The 23,711-nt window shown below is 35.8% G+C and overlaps 1 protein-coding gene across 2 annotated transcripts; it reads left to right on the top strand.

Annotated features, from left to right (window-relative positions):
- Nucleotides 1–3,014: 3,014 nt before the first annotated feature.
- Nucleotides 3,015–22,422, top strand: nmu (neuromedin U). 2 transcript variants are annotated; one of them, XM_066720968.1, is made up of 10 exons: nt 3,016–3,346; nt 7,497–7,555; nt 10,008–10,055; nt 10,168–10,224; nt 11,714–11,743; nt 11,865–11,915; nt 13,833–13,907; nt 17,532–17,585; nt 21,094–21,132; nt 22,035–22,422. In XM_066720968.1, exons 1-9 carry the CDS (start codon nt 3,190–3,192, stop codon nt 21,127–21,129), a joined length of 567 nt encoding a protein of 188 aa, XP_066577065.1. In that variant the 5' UTR covers nt 3,016–3,189; the 3' UTR covers nt 21,130–21,132; nt 22,035–22,422. The 2 variants fall into 2 exon arrangements, with proteins under 2 accessions (XP_066577066.1, XP_066577065.1); XM_066720969.1 differs by lacking the exon at nt 11,865–11,915 and having other exon boundaries at nt 3,015–3,346.
- The last annotated feature ends 1,289 nt before the right edge of the window (nt 22,423–23,711 follow it).

The following is a 23,711-nucleotide window of genomic DNA, read 5'->3' as shown; positions in this document are numbered from 1 at the left end:
TTTGTGACAGATGAGGATTTCAGACACTTCATAAAGCTGTAAATGAATTGCCTTAGATTATGCAAAATGAAAGAAGCTTAATAGTGGATTCCCATGCCATATATTTCTTAAACTGATTAGAATTGAACACAACAGTGACTTGTCTTGATCCAATAGCATCACCTCACCCTGCCTGTTGTGTGTATCAGCATATGTCAATACACTGGGATAGTAGTAGTAGGAAATGTAGTTAAGATTTAGTTGGCACCACCATGGAGAACTGGGGGCCTGGTGTTATAAAGAGATCTTGATTCAAATGAAAGATCCATGGAGGAGTATGGATACTGAAAATGGATTTTAAAAAAAATAAAAAAATAATATATATATATATATATATATATATATATATATATATATACATATAAAAAATTATATATATATATATATATATATATATAAAAAATTATATATATATATATATATGCTGTCATCTGCGATGCTACAAATGTATGAAATATTACTTTAAAAATGCTAATTTATTCATTTTTTGCTTACAAATTGACACTGAGAAAAGACACTGGGGTGTAAATATGTACAAACATTGACAGTACATAATATTCTCGGCAGTCTTCTGACAACTCAGTCATTTAAACTGGACTATACTCAACTTTAAATACTGTGAACGCACATTTTATAAATTATTGAAAGGGGTTAGTGCATTTTAAAAAATAGGTTTTTTAAAAAATGCAGCAGCTTTAATAATCCATCACAGTACTAATGTGTAGCTTCAATTGTTAATTCAAAGGGGCATCGTGACATTTCAATATCAATCTCAATAGTGAGGTGTCCTTCTGTGTTGATGTTGATTGGTCAAAATTATACATGCTTCTTCTTATACATGCATTTCCCATACCAATGAGTTCACAACTTTTAGACCACAAATACATTTTTTGTTTGCCACCATGTAATATTACAACACTATCACAAAGTAACAGTGCTTATTGCTGTACTACTGTATAAGAGACTTTTTTGAATATAGGGTTTTATTATTATATTTCACTTCACAATTTGTATTCTTTAATTAATTGGAACTGGAAGTGAATAGAAATTTTATATTCATTGCCGAAAGTGGATTTGACCAGATTGAATTGAGGTGGAACTGGAACTGAACAAGAGAAATTGATTTAAATTTGAATCCAAATGTATGATGTAACATATTCTTACCATGAGACAATTGCAGAAATGGCAAGGTACTCCTACAAACAAGGGATTCTATAGTACCAGGAACACCCTGTTATATACGTATATTGATAGTAGGTCTCTCTTGAGGCCCTGCCTATTGTTGAAATTCAGACATGTTCCATTCTTTCTACACACCTGGGAGTAACACAGACTACACCAAACCAGAAATCTGGTCTAATTTCTAGATCCATCAAGAGACATGAAACATAAAACAATGTAGGACTTTTTCCAGATCCTTCAAAGCATTTTTAAGCATCTGTGAGGTGTGCATGCTGTGCCCACTTGTATTATTCCTTTTGAAAGTACTATGTGAAACCCCAATGGTTTTGACATTCTCTTTGTATGCTACAGTCATACATATTCTCAAGATATATATTTTCATTCACATACTGCGGATCACCAGTCATCTGGGGAGTAATAATAATAATAACAACCACAATATCTGGTCCGCAATTAAACAAATAGCCTATAATCTTAGGCTTAGATTACACTTTTGGTATGTGTTTGGGTCCCTTAAAATAGAACGGTCTGGACAGAGAACCGTGACAGTAGAAACCAAAGACCTGCAATACTGCAAAATAAGAGGATGCTAATGAAGGTCTCACTTCGCCCTCAGGTTTCTTACGCAAGTTGCAAAGTTTGTGGTTCGCCTGGGCCTCCATTCCTCGCTTTTCCTCGGCTGCTTAATGAGCCAATGTATGTGAGTTCAAATATCTGAATATTTATTATGTTGGATATGATATTGGTGGAATACAGTGGGAGGCAATTCAAAGTAGCTTACTCATCATGGCAAGGTGTTCTGTACTCAAGGTCATGTTGTCATACTACCGGATCAAATCTATATCATTATTTGCATCCCATTTTCCTGGTTGGTTTTCGTGTGCATTTGTTTAAAGCTTGCAGCTCGATCTGTAATAATTTAGCATTGCACAGCTTTCACCAACTCCTTGTCATGCTGGTATCAGGGCTGTGTGTCCTTGCCTGCACCTTCTCCACTAATGCAGGTGCAGCACCAGTACAAACACACGCATCCCCATATAGACAAAAAGAGGTTTGTTTTTATCATGCCCGTGTTAATATCTGATTTTACTGCTTCAAAACTGAAATATTGGAGTTTCACAAGTAATTTTACTAGATGTCTTAAGACAGTTTGTACAAGCTGTTGCTGGCATTTCACAGAATCGTGCATCTTGTGCAGAACAGGAGCTCTCCACAAGCCAAAAGTGCTGAAATCTTATGTAAAGAATCAGTTACTGGATTGTGAAAAGAAACTTTCAATATCTGCATGCTAACAATTGCACTGCAACACTTGGTTAAATTGTACACTAAATGCCAAATAGATTATGCTAATACTGCGCTTCCCCATAGTTCATTTCATATATAGTTTTTCTTGTTAATGTTTAACAGTCACACAAAAAGCTTGCATAAATAAAAAAGTTACCACAATTACATGTTAGCAATTCAGTTGCAAATGTAATTTAATAAGAATACACTTTAACAAACGAATAAAACGTGAGTTATACTGATATATTGAATAGTTCACATAAATGCTTAGAAACGAATCCTCTAACCGTTAGACGCCTGTTCACAAATTAATGTAATGAATTTAAACAGGAAAAGTACCAATCAAAAAACTCGTGCGTAACATACCTGTGAAACTGTCAGCAAACCTCAAACCCAAAAGGAGAAAGTCGTGATCTTATTTTAACTTTTGAAGGTGCCAAAGTTTAATAGGGAAATGGGAGACATCACACTACATCAGCCGCCTAAATTAGGTCTTTAATAAAGCCTGGGCTCCTCGGGGAGTTTGGCTGTAATGGTGACGCGCTTGGTGCTCCTGGTGCCGAAAGAAAGGTGTGGCCAAAAGCTTTAAAATTGTTCGGAGAGGCGGACAGGAGCCTCAGAGACTGTGAGAGCAACGCAACGGCACCAGCAGCGACTGGGAAAACTATCTGTTAGCGACTGAGCATGAAGCCAACTCTCTGCCAACACAAGCCTCTCCACAGCGGCGAGGCGGCGAGCAGCGGCTGCAAGAGCGCCAGCAGCCGCGCAATGAGGAGCCCCCCCTGCACCGCCGGCCTGACCCTGCTGCTCCTGCTCGTCTCGACGATACCAGCCTGCAAAAGTGAGTCCCAGTGCAATGTACAGTTGTGAAAGCGAGTAATTACTGAAGCACGAAGTTTGTGCATTGTATTGGGTGTTGCGTCCTCCATTCGCTGTGCGCAAAAGTGAAAGTGTAAGGTTGGAGGATTTATATGGGCACCGCACAGCAACACAGGTGCATCTAGGTGTTGCTTTTTTGTAGACGTTTGTGAGGGGAGTAATGAGAGTTTGTATTTTTTGCATCCTGGTGTGCTGCTCCAATAGGGGTGTATAGGTTGTATAATCCAGGTACAGCACTTCAAGATATATGAAATGCACTACATGCTAACTTTTGTAATTAATTGATCCAAATGATATTAAGTCATATTTAAGGATTTATTATTATGTAGAAGATATTTTATTCATGCCTAATGTAATTATGTATTTCATTGTTGACGTTCTATAGGTAAATTCAATTTGGCTACTTAAACTAGAATGGCCTTAATGCTTAAACAATATTTATATTTAACAGATACTGTGTTTGCTGGGAATTGTAATATATTGTGACTTAAAAATTTAACTTTTTATAAATAGACACACCTGCTAATAGAAAACTACAAACCTGTTCTGATTGGCAGCTTTATTTTGTATAAGATGCTGCTGTGAATATATGCAAATGTCTCATACATGCAGCCGCTAAAATGTATGTTGTCAGTCAAAGTTTTGATTTAATCCGGAGCTAGGGTTAGTCCAAATCAAAGGTTTGACTTACCTACCTGTACCCTGTCTATTTAATGTATTGTAAGAAATGCTTTTCTACTATATATACATAAAAACGCGGTAGTGTACAAGTTTGTAATATGTGCGTCAAAGTTTTGATTTGGTCTTGCCCCTGTATATCTGTGTGTGTGTGTGTGTGTTTATATATATATGATAATTTATGAGGAGAAAGTACAATTCCTCAGTGAGAAAAGAAACGAAAAACTAGTACAATCATAATCAGAAGTATATGTTTAAATCTTCAATTCCATCCAAGACAATTCCATCAACAAAGAACGTTCATATATATAAAATGCACCAAAATACACATAGATTATCTGTAAATTATATGTATATAATTGTGTATGTGTATATGTATGAATATTAAAACATGGGAAATGCAATATATCAGTGAAAATATATGGTTCATTTATAGACATACCAAAAGCCTGTCAATTATCTGTTAAGCTGTCAAAAGCCTAGTAAAATGCCTGTTGTTTGAATTCACAATCATGCTTCCTTGGAATGTTGAAATGTTTGGACACTAGCGCTTCACAGCATAATAATTAAACATTGAATTCTGCTACCAAGCCTCATACACAGTTACCAGTATAAGTTACACAACCTTGGAACTCACCAATGCAATAAACATCAGCCTTGAAGGAAATGCAGAAGGTTAACATGTTTTGTAAGCCATGATCCACAACCATGAAAAAATGTAGATTCAGTTTCCGCATATAAAATATACATGAATTGCAGCTAGCAAGATGAAGGAGCATAAGAGCATAAGGAGAGATTATACTGATCTTTGCAATTGCATATTTATTTTTCATTGTCCTTGGGATTTAAAGCATTAGTTTGGTCATTATAAATAGGTGTAATTTCCAAGGTTACAATACTGTCATCCTTGATTCTACACTTTTTTAGAAGTCACCACCCAGATCATACTAAAGACATATTTCTTGAATTTTGTTATATTGTTTTCACTCTGTTGTTTTGTACCTAAGTGTTTGACTTAACTATTTTTCAGATATACATCTGTACTATTAATCTTCTATGACTTTTGGAATACGTAATCTAGTTAAGGTGAATTGATTCTTTGTGTCTATTGCTTTATTACACATTTCTAGTTTGTCTAATCTTTCAACTTTAAAATGTGAAACTATTTGACATTTCAGAATATTTCTGCACAGAGAATTGTTATTCTAAAAATTATAATCCTTGTAAGGATTTAATATGATATTTTGTATAAGCATAATTATAACATGTAAACTAAAATACACCAATGTCAGCACACTCTACCTTTCTTCAATTTAATGGGATTGATTTTCTTGAACTTTCTGGTAACGTGTAGTTGTTGTGCCAATATAATCTCATGACTAATCATTGCGGTAAAACCATTTTAATGCACCACGTTCATTCTCAACCAGAAGACTATTTCATGTTCATTGCAACACTACTTCTGAAGAAAAAATAACTTATCTGGCTGCACTGTATTGATATTTAGTTGGACCAAGCAGAAAATGGGGTGCAGGAGTGATTTGAAAGAAATGTATTCCGTTTAAGCTATTTTAAAAGAGAGCCTCTCTCAATTTCAGACAGATACTGTAATCTTCAGCAAAAGTCACAGTAAGATCCCTCAAATTGTAGTAAGACCCGTCAGTAAGGAAATGGAAATAGAGATGGGACAACAGACAGCGATGATTGATGTTGGACTGCAATGATACCAATAATCTGAACAGGTGCAATGAGGCAAACATTTGTAATGTAATGGGCCATAAGTGTTTGCATGTTGAGATATACAAAATATAGTTTTTTTTAGTAAAGCTTTGCCTCTACTTTGAACTTTTACTCTACTTTGTCTGTACTATTTCATGAGAAAAGGACAACAATCATTCGTTTATTTTTAAGTTCTCCCAGTTATATAAGTAAGCTATATCTTTAATGCTTTCTGGAACTGGAACTGGAACTGGAACTGGATTCCATAGTAGTTGGCTGAAAGGTGAGGATGAAATTATTATTCTTTGAATTAATAATCAGTCTGTCATCTCTTTTATGGTTGTTTTTCTCTCTCTCTCATTTTGACTGAGCTCAGGTGACTGGCACGGCCATTGATCAGTTTAGAACCTCTTGTTCTCCTTTATGTTTGAAACAATTCATGTTAAAGGTGACAACATGTTTGGAGTCATTATCACATACAAAATAAACACGTCTGGCTTCTTCTGACATTGATTTCAGTACATTTGTTTTGCCTTTACGTGAAGTTGAACTACCCACATCTTGTTGTTGTTAATTATCATAACACCTTAATAGGAAGAATATCTTATTATGGATTAGCAATTTCAGTGCAACATTTTGTATACTGTATTTATGTTGAAACTTGTGTTTGCCCAGTATTTCTATGAAAATGTCTAGTTGTAATGTAATTTTTCAGTATCAGGTTATTCTATATGCATATTGTTGGTGTGGATGCCTATAGGTTGATATAGACATGCATATGTAATGAGACATGAGATGTTTTTTCAGAACTATTTTTTAAAGACAGATAACATTATATAATTAGTAACAACATTTAATATAGTACTACATTTATTTAAAAAGCCAAAAATTGAATGAACAGCTGTATTTAGCATTATTGGCTAAATGACCACAAAATAGACATTAGGGGTTATATCCATTTTATGATATAGCACAGCCTGCCAATATAGACATGTTAAATATATTTCAAATGCAAAAACTGTGATTTAAGTATGAGTTAACTAGCATATTATCGTTGAGTCATGGATGGCTTAGAACATAAAGATTGATTAATTTGCTGACATTGTCAGTGCACAAACTGAGATGTAAATGGGTACTTCAGGGTTTAACGATGAAGTAACAGGGCTTGTAAAAGAGAGTGAGGATTCACTTATTCTGTTTTCTTGGTTGTTACTGTCCAATTAGTGTCAGCAGAGATCTAATGAAACCCTCATGAAAATGTCAGGATCAAGTGCGTTGCAGCCTCACTCCACCATGCTTCTTACCCTCACAGCTATTACAGAGCCAATTGTGCTTTTGACCTAAGTAATAATTAGTTTACCAGTTGGAATGTATTATATATTTGACATTACTTTACATAATATATCTATATATACAGTGCCTATAGAAAGTCTACACCGCCTTGAACTTTATTTACATTTTGTTGTGTGTCACTTTGACATTGTGGCGTAGGATGTGTAGTTTAATGAAAAATAAAAACTATTTTATGCATTTTAATATCATGCTATAAGGCAACAAAAGGTGAAAATTTTGAATGGTAGCGTAGATGTTATCTATCTATCTATCTATCTATATATCCATTCATCCACCCATCCATCCGTTGACCATGATGCTTTGGTGATCTTTAAGATGTTGAACATTAACAGTTCTTTTGTTTTGGCTGTTTGTAATTGTAGGTGCTCCAGCACTACTGAAAGCTCCACAGGCAGAAAATGAATTACAGCTTTGGAATGAGGTGAGTGTAAATCTCCTGGGCTACCCTTCAATGTGTAAAATGAAAACAGTTCACTATGGTAGGCTGTACCTATCCAAATCAAGTGAGAGCTCTGAATATATGCCATGTTTTCAATGCATTTCAATGCTCTCAAGGTTGTTGTTGGACCACCATTGTTTTTGTTTTAAATATGGTTTAATCCTATTAATGTTGTTGTCTTTGTTAATGTTGCTTAATATGTAGATAATGTGATTGTTTTTTGTATTGCTTCCTACTTGGCATGGTCCCTTTTGAATAGATTTAAATCTCAAGTTTCTTCCTGTTTAAATAAAAGCTAAATACAACATAATACATTCAGTTAAATAGATTAAATATGATTTATTTGATTTCTCGCTGGTGCACCAGACACAAGCATCCTCGAGCTATAGGAGAGCCGAACTATGTTGCCAGAGAGTGTGTAGGATGTTCACCATAGTGGTCATGATGAGATATAGAGGAGGGACCTGTTAAAATGGGGATTATGAAGACATGGGTAGCAACTAAAAGAGAATGAATTTGGAAAGAAATTCTGCAGCACTGTCTATTAGCAGCATATACACCGATCAGCCATAACATTATGACCACTGACAGGTGAAGTGAATAACACTGATAATCTCGTTATCATGGCACCTGTCAGTGGGTGGGATATATTAGGCAGCAAGTGAACATTTTGTCCTCAAACTTGATGTGTTAGAAGCAGGAAAAATGGGCAGCGTAAGGATCTGAGCGACTTTGGCAAGGGCCACATTGTGATGGCTAGACGACTGGGTCAGAGCATCTCCAAAACTGCAGCTCTTGTGGGGTGTTCCCGGTCTGCAGTGGTCAGTAACCATCAAAAGTGGTCTAAGGAAGGAAAAGCGGTGAACCGGCTACAGGGTCATGGGCAGCTCATTAATGCACGTGGGGAGCGAAGGCTGGCCCGTGTGGTCTGATCCAACAGACGAGCTACTGTAGCTCAAATTCCTGAAAAAGTTAATGCTGGTTCTGATAGAAAGGTGTCAGAACACACAGTGCATCACAGTTTGTTGCGTATGGGGCTGCGTAGCCGCAGACCAGTCAGGGTGCCCATGCTGACCCCTGTCCACTGCCGAAAGCACCTACAATGGGCACATGAGCATCGGAACTGGACCACAGAGCAATGGAAGAAGGTGGCCTGGTCTGATGAATCACGAGTTCAAGGTGTTGATTTGGCCTCCAAATTCCCCAGATCTCAATCCAATCGAGCATCTGTGGGATGTGCTGGACCAGGGGTGTCAGACTCCAGTCCTGGAGGGCTGCAGTGTCTGCTGGGTTTTGCTCCAGCCCAGGTCTTGGCTCCTTAATTGGTCTAATTAAACAATTAACTTAATTAATTTAACACTTCTCTCCAGACTCTGGATTCAATGTTTTGAGTAATCAACAAATTGTAAGGTATCGGCTATAAAAATACAATATGTAAGTTTTAGATAAGCCTGCCTCAGTAAATAATGACATTAATTAAGTAATTGGATTCTCCTGTTGGAACAAAAACCAGTAGACACAGCGGCCCCCCAGGACTGGAGTCTGACACCCCTGTGCTGGATAAAAAAGTCCGATCCATGGAGGCCCCACCTCGCAACTTACAGGACTTAAAGGATCTGCTGCTAATGTCTTGGTGCCAGATACCACAGCACACCTTCAGAGGTCTAGTGGAGTCCATGCCTCGACGGGTCAGGGCTGTTTTGGTGGCAAAAGGGGGACCTACACAATATTAGGCAGGTGGTCATAATGTTATGGCTGATCGGTGTACATTCAATGCAGTACTTTAAGTGACAAAAGTAGTATCCTCAGATTAAAGGCTCCATTTGCCTGAGAGCTTAGTGCTTGAACTAAAGATGTTTCCTTGACAGTTGTCTCCTTGTTCTTCCGTCTGGTGCTCAGGGATCTAGTGGAAAGTTCATCCACTTTGAGACAAAATCACACATTTCACAGATGCTGCAGAAATTAATGTATTTTCCCTAGCTTTAATGCTTTCAGTACACTTAACCTTATAATGTAACTCATTTATTTTTTGATGTCAGCTTCCAGCAACGGACATTTATTACACTCTACGGAGATGGTAAATGTTTTCAATAAAGTACTTAAAATACTTAAAGAATAAAGGTATTAATATTGTATTATGGATGTTTTTAAAAGATTTGATCCAGACTTTATTCCACATATCTGCCCAAACACCAGTGACCTTATCCATGGGCTGACTTCCACATTAAGAGAGGCATAAAAAGCATTTCCATTAGTGGACAATTATAGGGGAAGTAGTGAATTATATATTTTTCTGCTTGTTCCAAACAGACAGAAGCTAATTACAAATAATGATTGCTTGTTCCACCTGTATGAAATGTCTTATTGTCTGCAGCAGCAGTTGTTTAATCACTTTAAACCTTGTGAGAATTTCAACAGCTCATTTCTTTCGTAGATAGATGATGTGTGTTCACCTTTCCTCTCTACAGACCTCCAGTCTCAGGTGAGTGGCAGTTTGGTTTGGTCATGGAAAACTTCTATTTCCAGTTTGGAGAGAATACAGTCAATGAAACTATTTTGTTAAATCCCTTTTGTGGTTTGTGTCTTGTTGCTAGGCGTCCAGTGCATTGGAAGAACTTTGCTACTTGGTTATGGGAATTCATAAATCTCAGGTATACACCGCCACAGTAGAAATGTAAAAGAATTAAGTTGGAGTTTGTACAGATACATTCAAAGAGGAATACATTCACCATTCAGAATAATCATTGTGGGAACAATCTTGGGTGTTCCATCTCTCCCTCTCCTTCTTCTCTTTATTTTTCTTTCTGTGCATCTGAATGAACCTGTTACACCCACTATTATTGATTTTTGTTCACTTGCTATTTGAACGACAGTATTGGCTGGAGGAACAACATCTTAGCATAACCAGGTCCGAGAGACTTTGTAAACTGTTTGTACTCAGCTGACACTTTTCCAAGGAATTATTAAAAAAAAAACATGTGTAGATTCATATTAAAGAATCAAACCAACAAACAAAGAACTAAAAATATTGTTATGCATTTGTTTTGCACATTCATATAATTTCTGGTCATGTGGAAACAGATGTTGTTATTACAGAAATAATATTGAAATCCTGGAACAGAAATATCCATGAAAGTTCCTTACAGTTTAACAGCGGCAATTATTTTCTTCTGGCTGACCACTTACATTCACCACTTAGTAAAGATTGAGAGGAGACCTGCATACAGGCAGATCTGTAATTGGCAGCTCCACAGATAGGGAAGGCTAATTAGCATCCCCATAGTGCCCCTACTCTAAATCTCCAGCTTTAGGTTATCATGTTGACAGATGATTGGGAAAATCTGTTTTTGGACATCCATGACTGGCACTTTCACAGAGAAAACAGAGTTGACACTGCTTGCAGCTGTAAAGTGTTATGAGCAGAAGTAATGCAGGGGGGTATATATATAAATAAGAGCTGTAGCTTACTGCTTTATCAATAACAAATAAATAATATTTCAGTACTAATTTGTCTCCCTTTTCTTCAAAGCAATAAACTGCGAGGGATCTTCACAGCAACAATGTTTATTTATAAAAAAACACAATTAATTGAGAATTTGCAATATTTGGTCAGCATGCCTCTAATTCTACACTGCATCATAATTATTATTTCTCAGCTAATTAAATCCTCCGAGCTTATGCAGGTTTATATAAATGTGACTTACAAAGCAAGCAATAACTCATTACTAAGGATGAGTGTGCCTTTGGGTAATCCTATATTGTGTAATTACGCTTCTTAATTTGTTAATAAGGGCAAGTGCACATACAAACAGATCTACTTTACACTAGACTGTCATTGACGCTTGCTGGGTTTGTAGCACTCAGTCATATCCATTATGTTACATGATTGAAATGGCTGCTAATATGTACATTGCTTTGGCTTGCTTGCTAAAGATGCAGGCTGTGTCTAGAAAGAAAAAACTGATGATCAGGCAACCCTAAAAGACATACCATAAACATGGATACATGGAGCCCAAGCATAGTGCAGAAGTAGCATACAATTGGACAAATGTATAGATATGTGTCTATTTCTTATATGCTTGAATTTGCTAGAAAATAATACAGAGAATATTTTTGAGACATTTTTTTTTTTCTTTGCAGGATTTAAAAGCAAGGGACCACACTAAAAGGGTGAGCAGGTTCAAAGCCATTATGTACTGTGTCCTTTCTGAGTTAATAACGTTTAAACCGGTGCACACCCTTCTGTCAATACAAGACACAAACAAACCACATTTTCAACTTTTTTGTGCAGTTCTTATTTCATTATACTAAGACCCTCAACTCAGGAAACTCAGACATTGTGGTAAGTTACGAAGCCCATGCTATCAATTGTGTGTTCGCTTATGTAGAAAGCTGCAGTATCTTTTTGCGGGTTGTTTCTCTGATATTTAAGATCAAAAGGATAAGCATATTCTATCTACACAGCCAAAGCAGCATAGTGGGTGGTTTTATCAGCTTGTGTTTTGCTTAATTAAACAATTGAATATATCTAGTTTCACTGGTTTGTTTATGTAATAAACAAATATGTTTAGAATTTTTGTTGTTGGTGGAGACTACATTTATAATATATTATGGTTGGTAAATGCTTTTTGTGTGAAAAAGGTGTACTACCCTTTTCCATTGTATAATAATTATAATAATCATAATAAAACAAAAGCCTAAGTATTTAACTGGAAATGTAATATTAAAATAATGTAATAAAGGATTATAGTTCCACTGATGAAACATGTTTTAGTCAATCTTATCAAGTTGGCAGTGCTACCATTGTTTATCAGGGTAGTTACCAGATACAAAACATTTCAACCCCAGTCTTTGAACCATTTTGATCCCAGGAATCAATCATTATCTGTACAACCAAGCTCGGTGGTCCTTAGCTCAAATTCAGGTTTTTTCTTTTGAGCGACAGATTTGTTGGTATCATCTTGAAAGCCGTATTCTGTTTCCTGTAAAGTTGATAAACATTAAATAGGGATATTTTTAGAGCAGAGTTTAAAGTGTGACTTGTATTTGTGGCATTTTATGTCAAATACAAAAAGTTTAAATTTTTAAGTAAATTTAAACTGAAACAAATACATGCAATTCACAATTTCACGGTTTAATGCCAGTCACTGTGTTTGTTTCAAAGTACTCCCAGCATTCATCTATTAATTTATTTTTGTACTTCAAGATTACCATTCCCCCCTTCTAATATGCTTCTCTTTTATTCTGCATGTTAGTATGTGTGATCCTTAGTATTGTAATGCATTGCCATATGCTGGGATTTTCCTTGCTCCAACTGCCCCATGAAGCATGAAATCCTAATCTGCATGCTTGGCGTTGACTTGTTTGAGCTCTGTATGACAGTGTGAAAGGGTCAAGATTGTTCTTTCAAAGGTGTTTCTTTTTCCTTAGAATTGTAATAAAACCCTGTGTTTCTCCGCCTAGAGACTACGAACACTGAACAGATCAGAAGACAGTTAGATTGTGTAAAGGTGCAGGGTACAATCACTGCTGCCATCCAATTAAAATGAACAAATATTTTCTTTTTAATTTAGGTCAAAATTCAACATTGTCGGCCCTTTAAAATGCCCAACACATACTAATGAATGACAACGTGATACCAGGAGAATATCAATTAAATTGCCTGTGGCCTTTCTCTAAATGTTGTGATTTATTCATTTTTACTCCTGGTCATTAATGTATATCTGTAAATTGGTATAATTAGGTCTAAAATTAGTTCAAAAGGAATTGAGGCATTCAAATTGCATTGAAGATCAAAGGAGAATCCATCGGTAGTCAGCTGAAATTCCCTTTGAAAACAACAAGATCAGAATTTCAGGATATGACGTTTACATAATATCAAAGTTAGCTGAGCTTAGTTACATAGATTTTGTCTTATTTTAGATCGTATTTGGGTGACAAAAGGCCACAAGATCTAGAACATCTGTTGCAAAGAACCTTACCCTTTCGTGTGCCAGAACATATAGCTATTAAGAGGGTGCTGTGCTTTTTTTTGCATTTATGTATTGCATGCCAGTGATCCTGAAACGTTTGTGGCTTGCACCCAGGACCAGCATGTGTCCTGTACGACTATGGATAATAATACCCTGTGATGGTTATAATGTGTCCCTGCTCTGCGTCCTGTTCTTTGTTTTGTCTCTGGAGTGCAGAGAGAGAGATGCCCTGCCATCTCTCAGGTAGCAGTTCATTGCTGTTTATGTGTCTGTTCATGTCCTCTCAGTCCTCTGTCCTGCATCCTTTGCTGCAACTTGTTCCTCAGCTCCATGTGAGAAGACTGAAGAGATTCAGAAGTGACGTATGTAACTTTATGCATGCTCCCATTTTCTACCCCTTCCCCCGATACTGAGCTGAACTCTCACCCAAACTCATGGACTACAGTAATGTTTTCCCTGACAGAATGCATTGACTTGGATTCTAAAACATTACAGTAGTGCATTAAAGTAAATGTAAAACCACTTGTCTATGGATTTGTTTTCAAATGGAAAGGAGACAAGACTATAAAATAAAATAACAGCGTCATACCGAAGTGTGGATTTATGAAACATGGCATTTAATTTTACTTAATTTATGAATATACCATAATATTACCATGACTAAATAAGGGGTTGCCAATAATTAATTTATATGAACTGTGCTCACTCATATTCTGTCATCAGATTTTATTATTATTTTTATGTATCTAACACTTTTACACTTGTAGCCTACATACTCTAAATAATAACAATTCAAAACAAATTCAGTGTAACCTTGCAGCAAAGAGAATAGAAAGAAAAAGGCAGAATTTCACAGATTGCATTGTTTAATGCCCTTGTCAATGATTTGTAAACATGCAGTAAATAATAAAATCTATTATTTTGTATTGTGTAAGTATTTTCCAGAAAGGAGACGGTGTGTTTTAAGTGTGAGAGGAATATTGAAGGTTTAGAAGAAGTTACTATTAGTCAACTCAAAGCAAATGTGTGCTTATAAACCAATGCATGTTTGGTAATGCTGATATTCAGTGCTTCCCAGATAAAATTGTGGACCAAGCCTATAAGAATCTTGTGAAAACAATGTAGGTCCTTCATTCCCTAAAATATAAGTCTTTGTTACATAGTTGATGCTTGCATGGCTGTGATGTAAAATGCTTGTTGGTAACACACCAGCAGCAGGGGTGGTATATGTCCTTAACCAGGTCATGCTTGCATTTCTCACATTGTTACTGAACCGTTAATGGGACTTCTGCATTAGCTGTAATTTCCATTCTACGCATCATTATTAGCGAAGATTGGTCCAGCAGGCAGGAAAGCAGTAAGAAGCTCCAACACAAACAGAACACACTATATTCTTCCATGACAACATGATTAGTCATATTTTAAATGGGGATTTTTTTTTTTAACTTTAGCTTTTGCATTAATTTTTTTACAAAAAGGGGGGTAAATTCTGGAAAAGTGTGCTCATGCAAAAGCCAGATATTGATCTGAAAGTACAATATAAGTCAATACATTTAACTGTCATTTTAACAATCTGCAGGAAGTCTTCCAGTGTAAAAATCCTCAAATTAATGAATATCTTTGATGATCTGGATCATTCAGTTGATAGTCTTTGCAGCACATGGCCTATGGTTAAACCATCAGCCTTTTTATGTCTTTGTGTTATGGAACCTGAAAGAGAGTACAGGGGGACTGTCATTAATTACTTTAATTCCAATGTGTAGCCTGTGATTTTCATGTGCATGTATCTTGTTGACAATTTCCCCCATGGAAATTAATAATTTATAGAACTTTACAACTAAGGAATTGTTATAATAAAAAAATATTTATTGTAACTATTATATACCTCATCTACTGAACACAATTGTGAAAATATATTTGTTTCTCATTTCCATTGAGGTTCTGATATGTAGCTCCCAAAGACAAATGTATAATGTATATATAAAAGCTTCTTCATTTTTCTATTTGCTTTATTTTGTTTTAATTCAAATGCTGATGGCATATTTATAGACTTTCTGTGGCATGACAAACATGTTTTGTAGTATTATTGTATACACCCAAAATGTAGTATTGGGTCAGAACATGTTGTTGGAGTGGGGCGTCAGTCTGCCTAACTAACAGTGAATGGGCTGGTATGTTAGGATTGACTGTTTGACTATTAAATCTGAGGCAAAGTTTGCTTGAAGGATACATCTGAGGACCGAATTGTGGACCAGTTATTTCTTTCCTAACGATTTTACCATTCAGTAACTGTGCTTTGAACTTTCTCTGTGGCAGTGGTTTTCAAACCGGTCCTGGAGTACCCCCTGCCCTGCTGGTTTCTGTTCCAACCGAGGTCTTAATTACTTAATTGAATGGTATATTGCTTTGTTGGGTCAATTAAGTATTCAATTAAGCAATTAAGACCTCAGTTGGAACAAAAACCAGCAGGGCAGGGGGTACTCCAGGACCAGTTTGAAAACCACTGCTCTATGGTGTCCTGTCACAGACACAGATTTCTCTTGTCTAGACCTGCATCAGAAAGTTACTGAGTAGTCGTTGCTCTTATACAGTGGCTGGTGTGACTCTTGCTGAGCAATACCTTCACTCAAGATAGAGATTGAATCGGCTGGTGCGTTTTTGCCCTGTGGTTTGTAGGGGAACTGTGTCTTTCTATCTCTAAGTTTTTCTTTTCCATTTTAATCACACGTATATAGTTCACATATGGAGGCATATAACTAAACATTATCTTTATTCTTGAAGGGGGAGGTGGCTTCATATCATGAATACCAGTCAGGTGTGGGAGTGAGAGTGCCAGAGAGCACTGGCAGTGATGTCATTGGTCATGTGATACAAGTTAACTGGAAATACACTGAAAGAGACCCATACATTTGCATACTTGTAAATCACCCCAAACTAAGAAACGTAATTTTCCCAAACGGTGCACAAAAACAGAATGTTAAGTCTTCTGAGATGCATCACAGTGTTTCGGTTTTAAATAATTACCTTAGTATTACTGATCAATAATCCCCAGGATGTCAATAGTGGTAAATAATTTAAATAATGCTATTTTGCATTGTTATTCCACTGAATTTTGTAAACAAATTATTATTTTATCATATTATAATTGTATCATGTGGTCTTCATTAAGATATTCTGAATGGCTTAAAATCACAAACAGTAAAGTCAATTACAAGTGGTTAGTCATGCAGGCATCACACTGTGTCTCAATCAATAATGGGCACTTAGTGAGAGATCTGTCTTCAGTCGACTTCAATCTGAGCTACAGAGTTGGTTTGGTGTGGTCACCATTTTCAGATTTCTATAAGCAGCTTGATTGTTTGTGCATGTGTTTTATATTTTCTGTCAAGGGTATTTCCACATCCATAATAGATCATTTACTTTCTTTATTAAGAAAGTAGGCCTGAATGAAATCACAACACAATCAAAGGCAGATTCTTTGCAATGGTCTGTCAATTAGCAAGACTATGCTGGCAGTTTTTCAATAAGTATAACTAACTATAAACAGCAACATGACTAATTGATAGAGAATGTAAATGTATATTGGCGTAGTAAGATGTCTCGCCGAAAAGAGTGCCATCTTTGGTAATTGTATTTTATGAGCTATAGAAAATTATTCTTATAATTTTATATAAGTTTTATACTTGTTTTATCTTGTTGCTTAACGTTTCCTGTTTAGATATTGCATTTTTGTCTTTACTGAATGAATGAACTACACCTGTCATTGTTACACGACCACAACTACATCTATAATATAATAGGACCAAAGCAAGCACCTGACACAGAATATGATTGTTTTCTTCTTCAGTTTAAACAGAGAAATCATAAACGTTGTGAACAGTATGATAACTTTACAAAGGCTGAAAGGTTACATGTAAAGAAGGTTCTTATGGAGCTTCTGACATGATGTTTTAAAGCTGAAATCAACATGTACTCTTGCTTTTCAGGATGATCTTCAAGGACCGGGGGGCATTCAAAGCAGAGGATACTTCTTGTTTAGGGTGGGACATTTATTTATCTATATATCTAGCTGTCGCCCGACTGCCTGCCCTGTCTGCCTGCCTGTCTGTCTGTGTTTCTATCTAGGCTGCTCTGCCTTTTAATGACTATGCAGTTGGAGTGCTGATTTCTGGGGAGGACTGACTGGTTGATTGACTGGCTGCAAATATGCAGCAGCAGACTGTACTTTCAGTAGTTCAATCAGCCAATCAGTTCACCTCAGGGAGACGGTACTTTATTACTTTTATTATTATCATTATTATTATGGTTAGATGTCTAATACATTGATAGTTTACTCTCAAAACATTTTACACTCAGTTTTTATCCCTTTCCCTTTTAAAAGTTATCCGTTTTGAACACACGGTTGTTTAAAAAAGTTATATTAATATGCCATATTCTCAATTACTAAACATGGCCATTGGCATTTCTTTCCTCCTATTTGCTTTTCTCAAGAGAGGTAATTAAATATACATCTGAACAGCAATCTGCAATACTTAAATTAAATTCCAGGACAACAAGTTGCCAAGAGTGATTCTCATTTATGTTTTTTAATTTATTTTAATTAACTTAACTTAAATGTATCCAGTAGGTAAGGAGGTGGTCAATTAATTATCTTTATTGAGATGAAGGTTTCTGATTGCCAATGATTTTCCAATTTTCCAATGATGTAGACTGATTTCAAAATAGTTATTTCCACACAATATTATTCACATAAAAGCTTTATTTCAGAATGTTGCTGGTATAATAATCATCATCATCATATTGTTAGTATAATATATATATATATATTTATTTTTTTTAGATAATTTTTACTACAGTATTTCTTTCAATTTAAAGCCAGCAGTAACATTTTAAATTTACCTGGCAAATGTCTGATATTTTCAGATATTTCTATTACCCTTTCAAGCACATTTTCAATATGACTTGAAAAGTGAAAAGATGACACATTTGAAGATTAGACTCCAATTTAAGGAAGAGAGATGACACATGTGTGTCACAGTGAACATTTCTGTCAATGCAACCGACTGCAAAAGAGGGACATGACCCGACAGGCCTTGACATTTTACACTCTTCCAGTTGCCCACACTTCCAAATGGCCTCTGTGCTTCAGCAGTGCTTCAGTGCAGAGTTTTGCTTAATTTGTCTTTGCTTGACTTTTCTACCATTGCACCCATTTGTTACTAAGCCTTACGGAGCCAAGAAGGAATTTTATGTTTGTAACTTGTATGTTTAAGTTAGTTGGTTTCTTCTCCTGCTGCCTTGGACCGGCTCCTTTAGGCCACAGAGCATTAGTTTCTACTTCACTACTTTGATATCCAAAATCTTGACTGTTTTGCCATTTTCAAACACACAGTTTATTGTCGATGTTCTAAAACCTCACTAGCAGGTATCTCAATGAATTACCTTCGAGGCTCACGTCTCTGTCTGTCTGGAGACTGCCTCTTCCTGCTTGACTTTGTTTCTTCAACACCTCTTCACATTCATAGGCTCCTCCACACTCAGTCCGGCCGCCTGTTTCTCTTTCACTTCCTGACTGCGGGTGGTCTGCCAGTCTCCATTGCCTTTTCTAAAATCTTTTAAAGCTGGTCACATGATCCCTGCTTCTCCATCCCTAGGCTTGTGTTCTGCACCTGTCTCAACTTTGTCCACCCTTTGCAAATTTCCTTCAGTCACCATATTTCCCACAATTCTCTGCAGGTGACAGGTGCTCTACCTAGTTCCCTCTCTGCCCTTGTATCAGCTGTCAGTAGTCAGCTGGCCTACACTCCTCATTGGGTTTGTAACATAGAGTGATTAACAATCTTTTTCACCTTACTTCATTATTATCTACAAAACATTACGCTTTCTGAATGTCTTTCTGGAGTGTTGAATCTTTTGTGAAGAGACTGGTGTTGGCTGAATTGACCACATATGAAAATCGTGACTGTGACTCCAATATTCTTAAATCATTTAATATGGTTTTAATTAGTTTGATAACACCATGGATATTATGCTGCTATGTTAATGGAGAATACATTATTAAATTGTATTAAGAATTAGTGGAGGGCATATTCTCTTGTGGGGAACCAGTTTCTGTACACAATTCGATGACTACACATTCCAGCTACGATTTGAAATTGTGCTTGTGGGTGTGATGCTACTACACGCTTATTTCTATCAAAGTATGTCAAAAGCATTTTTAATATAAGTAGAAGTATTTTTATGGTTATGAGAATATCCTGTACTTTATAAGACATCTAAGATGCATACACTTCATTTTCAGATTGTAATCATTTGGTTGTAACTCTTAATTTGTTTTTCAGTGTAGATACAGTAATGTCATCCTTCAGAAACTCATTAACTTGCAATTAAAGTCAGAATTCATTGTTTGAGTCTAGAGAGCAATCCTACTTGTGGACAGAAATCTACTGGATAATGAGACTGAAGCTTGACATCCCCTGGGAAATCTCAGTGATGAAGACCATTTAGTGACAAATAGATGAAATTGTAGATGTTATTATTAAAGGCATATCTGAAATACCTGTTGCCTGTTGGAGGCAGAGGGCTGCGGGTCACAGTGATCAGAAACTAGCTCATACTTGCAAATAAGCTGTTCTTCAGACAGGAGTTTCTGTCACATTAGACAGATTGTTAAGATGCAACTAGGTATATTATAGAGTCTTTGAAGTTTCCATAAGACCTATCACTCTCTGCACCAGTATATCTTAACTAGAGGTATTACTGTGATCCAAAGCAAATGCTAGCACCCATCAATCTATATGCCTTTCAAAGTACATATGTTATAACATTGTCGTAACATGTTCATTACTGCTATTAATGCTGTATAACCAGGGTGTGAATCATAAAGTAATTATATAATCTTGCAATAACATCAGAAAATAATATTTCTGTAACTTCTGAATGCATTTACTTGACATTTATAGAGTGCACATAATGCCATTGATAAGAGGGGTAGAGATATTGCTACTAGGTTGAACCCCATTGAGAATTAAATAAGCACTATACACACAATCACAAAGTAATCTTGGTATACCTAATCCCAATACCATAAGACCATAAGGGGTGGGACTGTCAAGTTTTTCTTTACTCTGCAGAGTCATGGTGTGACCATACAAACTATTCTGTATGTAATTCACAGCAATGGGTACAATACCAATGAGTGGAGATTTGTTTTTCCCACTGTCATTCACATGACAATGACCCAACCATTGTATCCTGTTAGTTTCAACTCAACTGAATACACAGCAAGAGAGATATTCTTCTAATTGCAATACTTGATTACCACTGTGTACTTTGAATTAGAAGGGAATGGAGTTTAATTAAATCGACAGGGAAATTTTCAATCTCTAAATAAAGGGTAGGAATGCAAAATAATAGGTTTTTCTTAATGCGTTATGAACATCAACTGCAATTCCCTTTCCTTTATTACAGTTATATTCAATTAAGAGATCTATCTGTATGCCGTCTGACTGAGCAAATCTACAATAATATTGTGTTTTTGACTTGTAGCCAAGAAACGGAAGAAGATCAACTTCCTTTGTCTAAAAGGTAGGCATGTCTGCCCTAGAATAGCTTGTTCAAGAAAATGTGTATTTACTTGTTTAGTTTGTTTGTTTCAGAATAAAAGTGAATGTGATTAAATAAATACATCTTATTTAAGGTGTCCCAGTGGGAATCACATAGTTCAGCAGCTTCAAATTACCAATAATATATCAGATCTATACAGATATTAGGGTATTATTATGAGTATTCACTGAATGCAAAACATTAAACTATTTTTTTTCACAGTGTGCAATGTTTGTAATATAATGAATATCTTGATAGTCCTGGTTGCAAGCTACATTTGAAATTCAAAAGCCACACATTATGGACCCCTGGGTTTTCATTAATGAGACTGCTTTAATATATTGCTTGAGAGTTCATTATTATTTAGTATATTTATGGGACATTTGTGGCCCTTGTGTCAAATATTTGGCAGTTGTGGAGGAGAATTACATCTATTACATCTCTGAGGGATAAGAAATATATTCTGTTTTGAATATAGAGGAAGAGTAATTACAAATTATAGGATGGTCCTGGGGCCAGGGACCTGAAGAAAGTTTTTTTTTTTTTTTTTTTCCCAATTGTATCATGAATGTAATTTACATTAAGCAAGATAGCAATTGAGTCAAAGGGCACAGTTAAAGACACTGTGCAAAATGTATGTGTGAGAAGCATTTGTGTCATTTTAATAACTTACCTTTAATTGTGTTTAAGTTACAGCAGTAATTACACCTTCAGAACTGAGAGAAAGGCTGTTCATTAAAATATAGATATGTTTTCACATGCTTTCCATTTTGCATTTTTATTTTAAGTAAATTATAGTTTTATGAAAAATAAGTAAAGGATATTTGAGAAATTAAATATTGCTGAATTTCAATCCATCTATGACTAATGTTCTATTTTTCCAGAACTGTTGACAGTTGGACCCCTGTAGATAAAATAAATGGGAAAGGAATGCTTCACAACCACACAGCAAATCCCAGCTGAAATGGACCAAACCAGCTTTAAAATTCTTTAGTATTGTTCTTTATTAAATTTGAATGTAAACAACTACAAATAAATATATTTGTTTAAAGTACCATTTGTTTAACTATAATCTATTATTTAAATTAAAAGGAGCATCACAAAATGTTCTGTTATTGTGTTGGTGTAGTTTTTGTCACACTGTAGTAAATTAACTAAAGATAATTCCAAAACAGTCAGCATATCTGTGCATGCAGTAATTACTGTAAACTGTGTTCATTGTACAAGGGAAGGATCATAGTAAAGGATTGTTATTTCAAGATGATGTTTGGCCGCAATCTGAACCTGTTACTTTTTAACACACATGCAATACAATCACACAAATACACACACACACACACACACACACACACACACACACATATATATATATATAAGTTATTGAAATTAAAAGCGGTGTTTTAAACAGTTGTGGGTCATATGTAGTTTTCAAAGGTTTTTTAGAAGTATACATTCTTCCTTCAACAACATGACACCTTTCCGTGCTTTTACAGACTCTTCTAAAAATGAATTTTCATCAAACATTTGCCAAGTTTCCACCATTTAAAAAAAAATGAGATGATTTTAGCACAATGTTGTTCCAAATCATATAAATCTAGTACATGTATTTAATCTTGCTATTTCAAATAAATCGGACTTCCCTTTCTTGGGATGCTAGGAATGATGAATGAGAGTCCTCAACAGAGTCCCTTAGCAGAAAAACTCCAGAAACTTCTTCTGAAACTTTGAACGTACCTGCATTCCGTGCAGTGTCCAAGTAAATTGACTTTGTTAGCTACAAGGGGAATCATGTTTGCATAATTAACCTTTTATGTTTGGTCAAAAATATATAAAACAAGTTGACATAATTCTCAGTGGGAAAATATTAGCACTGAACAATTATTTGAGATTTTGTCCTTCGGTGCTTCTAGAACTTGGCCATGTTTTACATACAAAATTGTGCCACCATTATTGGTTATAAATGAAATTTTGAGAGAGGTGTCGTTAATATTTCCCAGCATTTGTCACTCCTCATTCCTCTGTCCTTCCCAAACAACACCTTTGTAGCAAACCCTCTGGCTATTCCATACAATAGGGGGGTTCCGATACCTTGTCCACATGGTCTGGTCATCAATCCCTGAGCCAAATCAAAATCACTCCTTACAAATCCTCTCATCTCAGTCTCACCATTAAGGTGTGGCCAAAGCTCCTGAATTGGTGCATAGACAGCAGAATAACAACAAATCTACTGTATACACAGCAATACTGACTAAAACAGAACTACCAGCATAGTATAGAAATAAACTTTTTAAAATCTCCAAATATTTACCTTCCTTTTTCTCCACACTTTGGAATTAGACAACTGTCTTAGCAACAGAAAACAGCAATGGCATGTCTTTGAATGAATTTTTAAATAAAGCACAATAAATTGAAAATGATCAAATATATTTGTCAGTGGCTATAACCAAATCACATAGAGGTTGAAATAATAATTGTTTCTCCATGTTGTGAAGTTTCCACAGAACAAATTGAGAGGGTTGAAAAAATTATGTCTTTCTGGGCTAACCATCTGAGCATTACAT

Source organism: Amia ocellicauda, chromosome 13 (assembly GCF_036373705.1).
Source record: "Amia ocellicauda isolate fAmiCal2 chromosome 13, fAmiCal2.hap1, whole genome shotgun sequence".
Lineage (NCBI taxonomy): Eukaryota > Metazoa > Chordata > Actinopteri > Amiiformes > Amiidae > Amia > Amia ocellicauda.
Note: the sequence above shows the minus strand (reverse complement) of the source record. Positions and strands in the feature narration are given on the sequence as shown.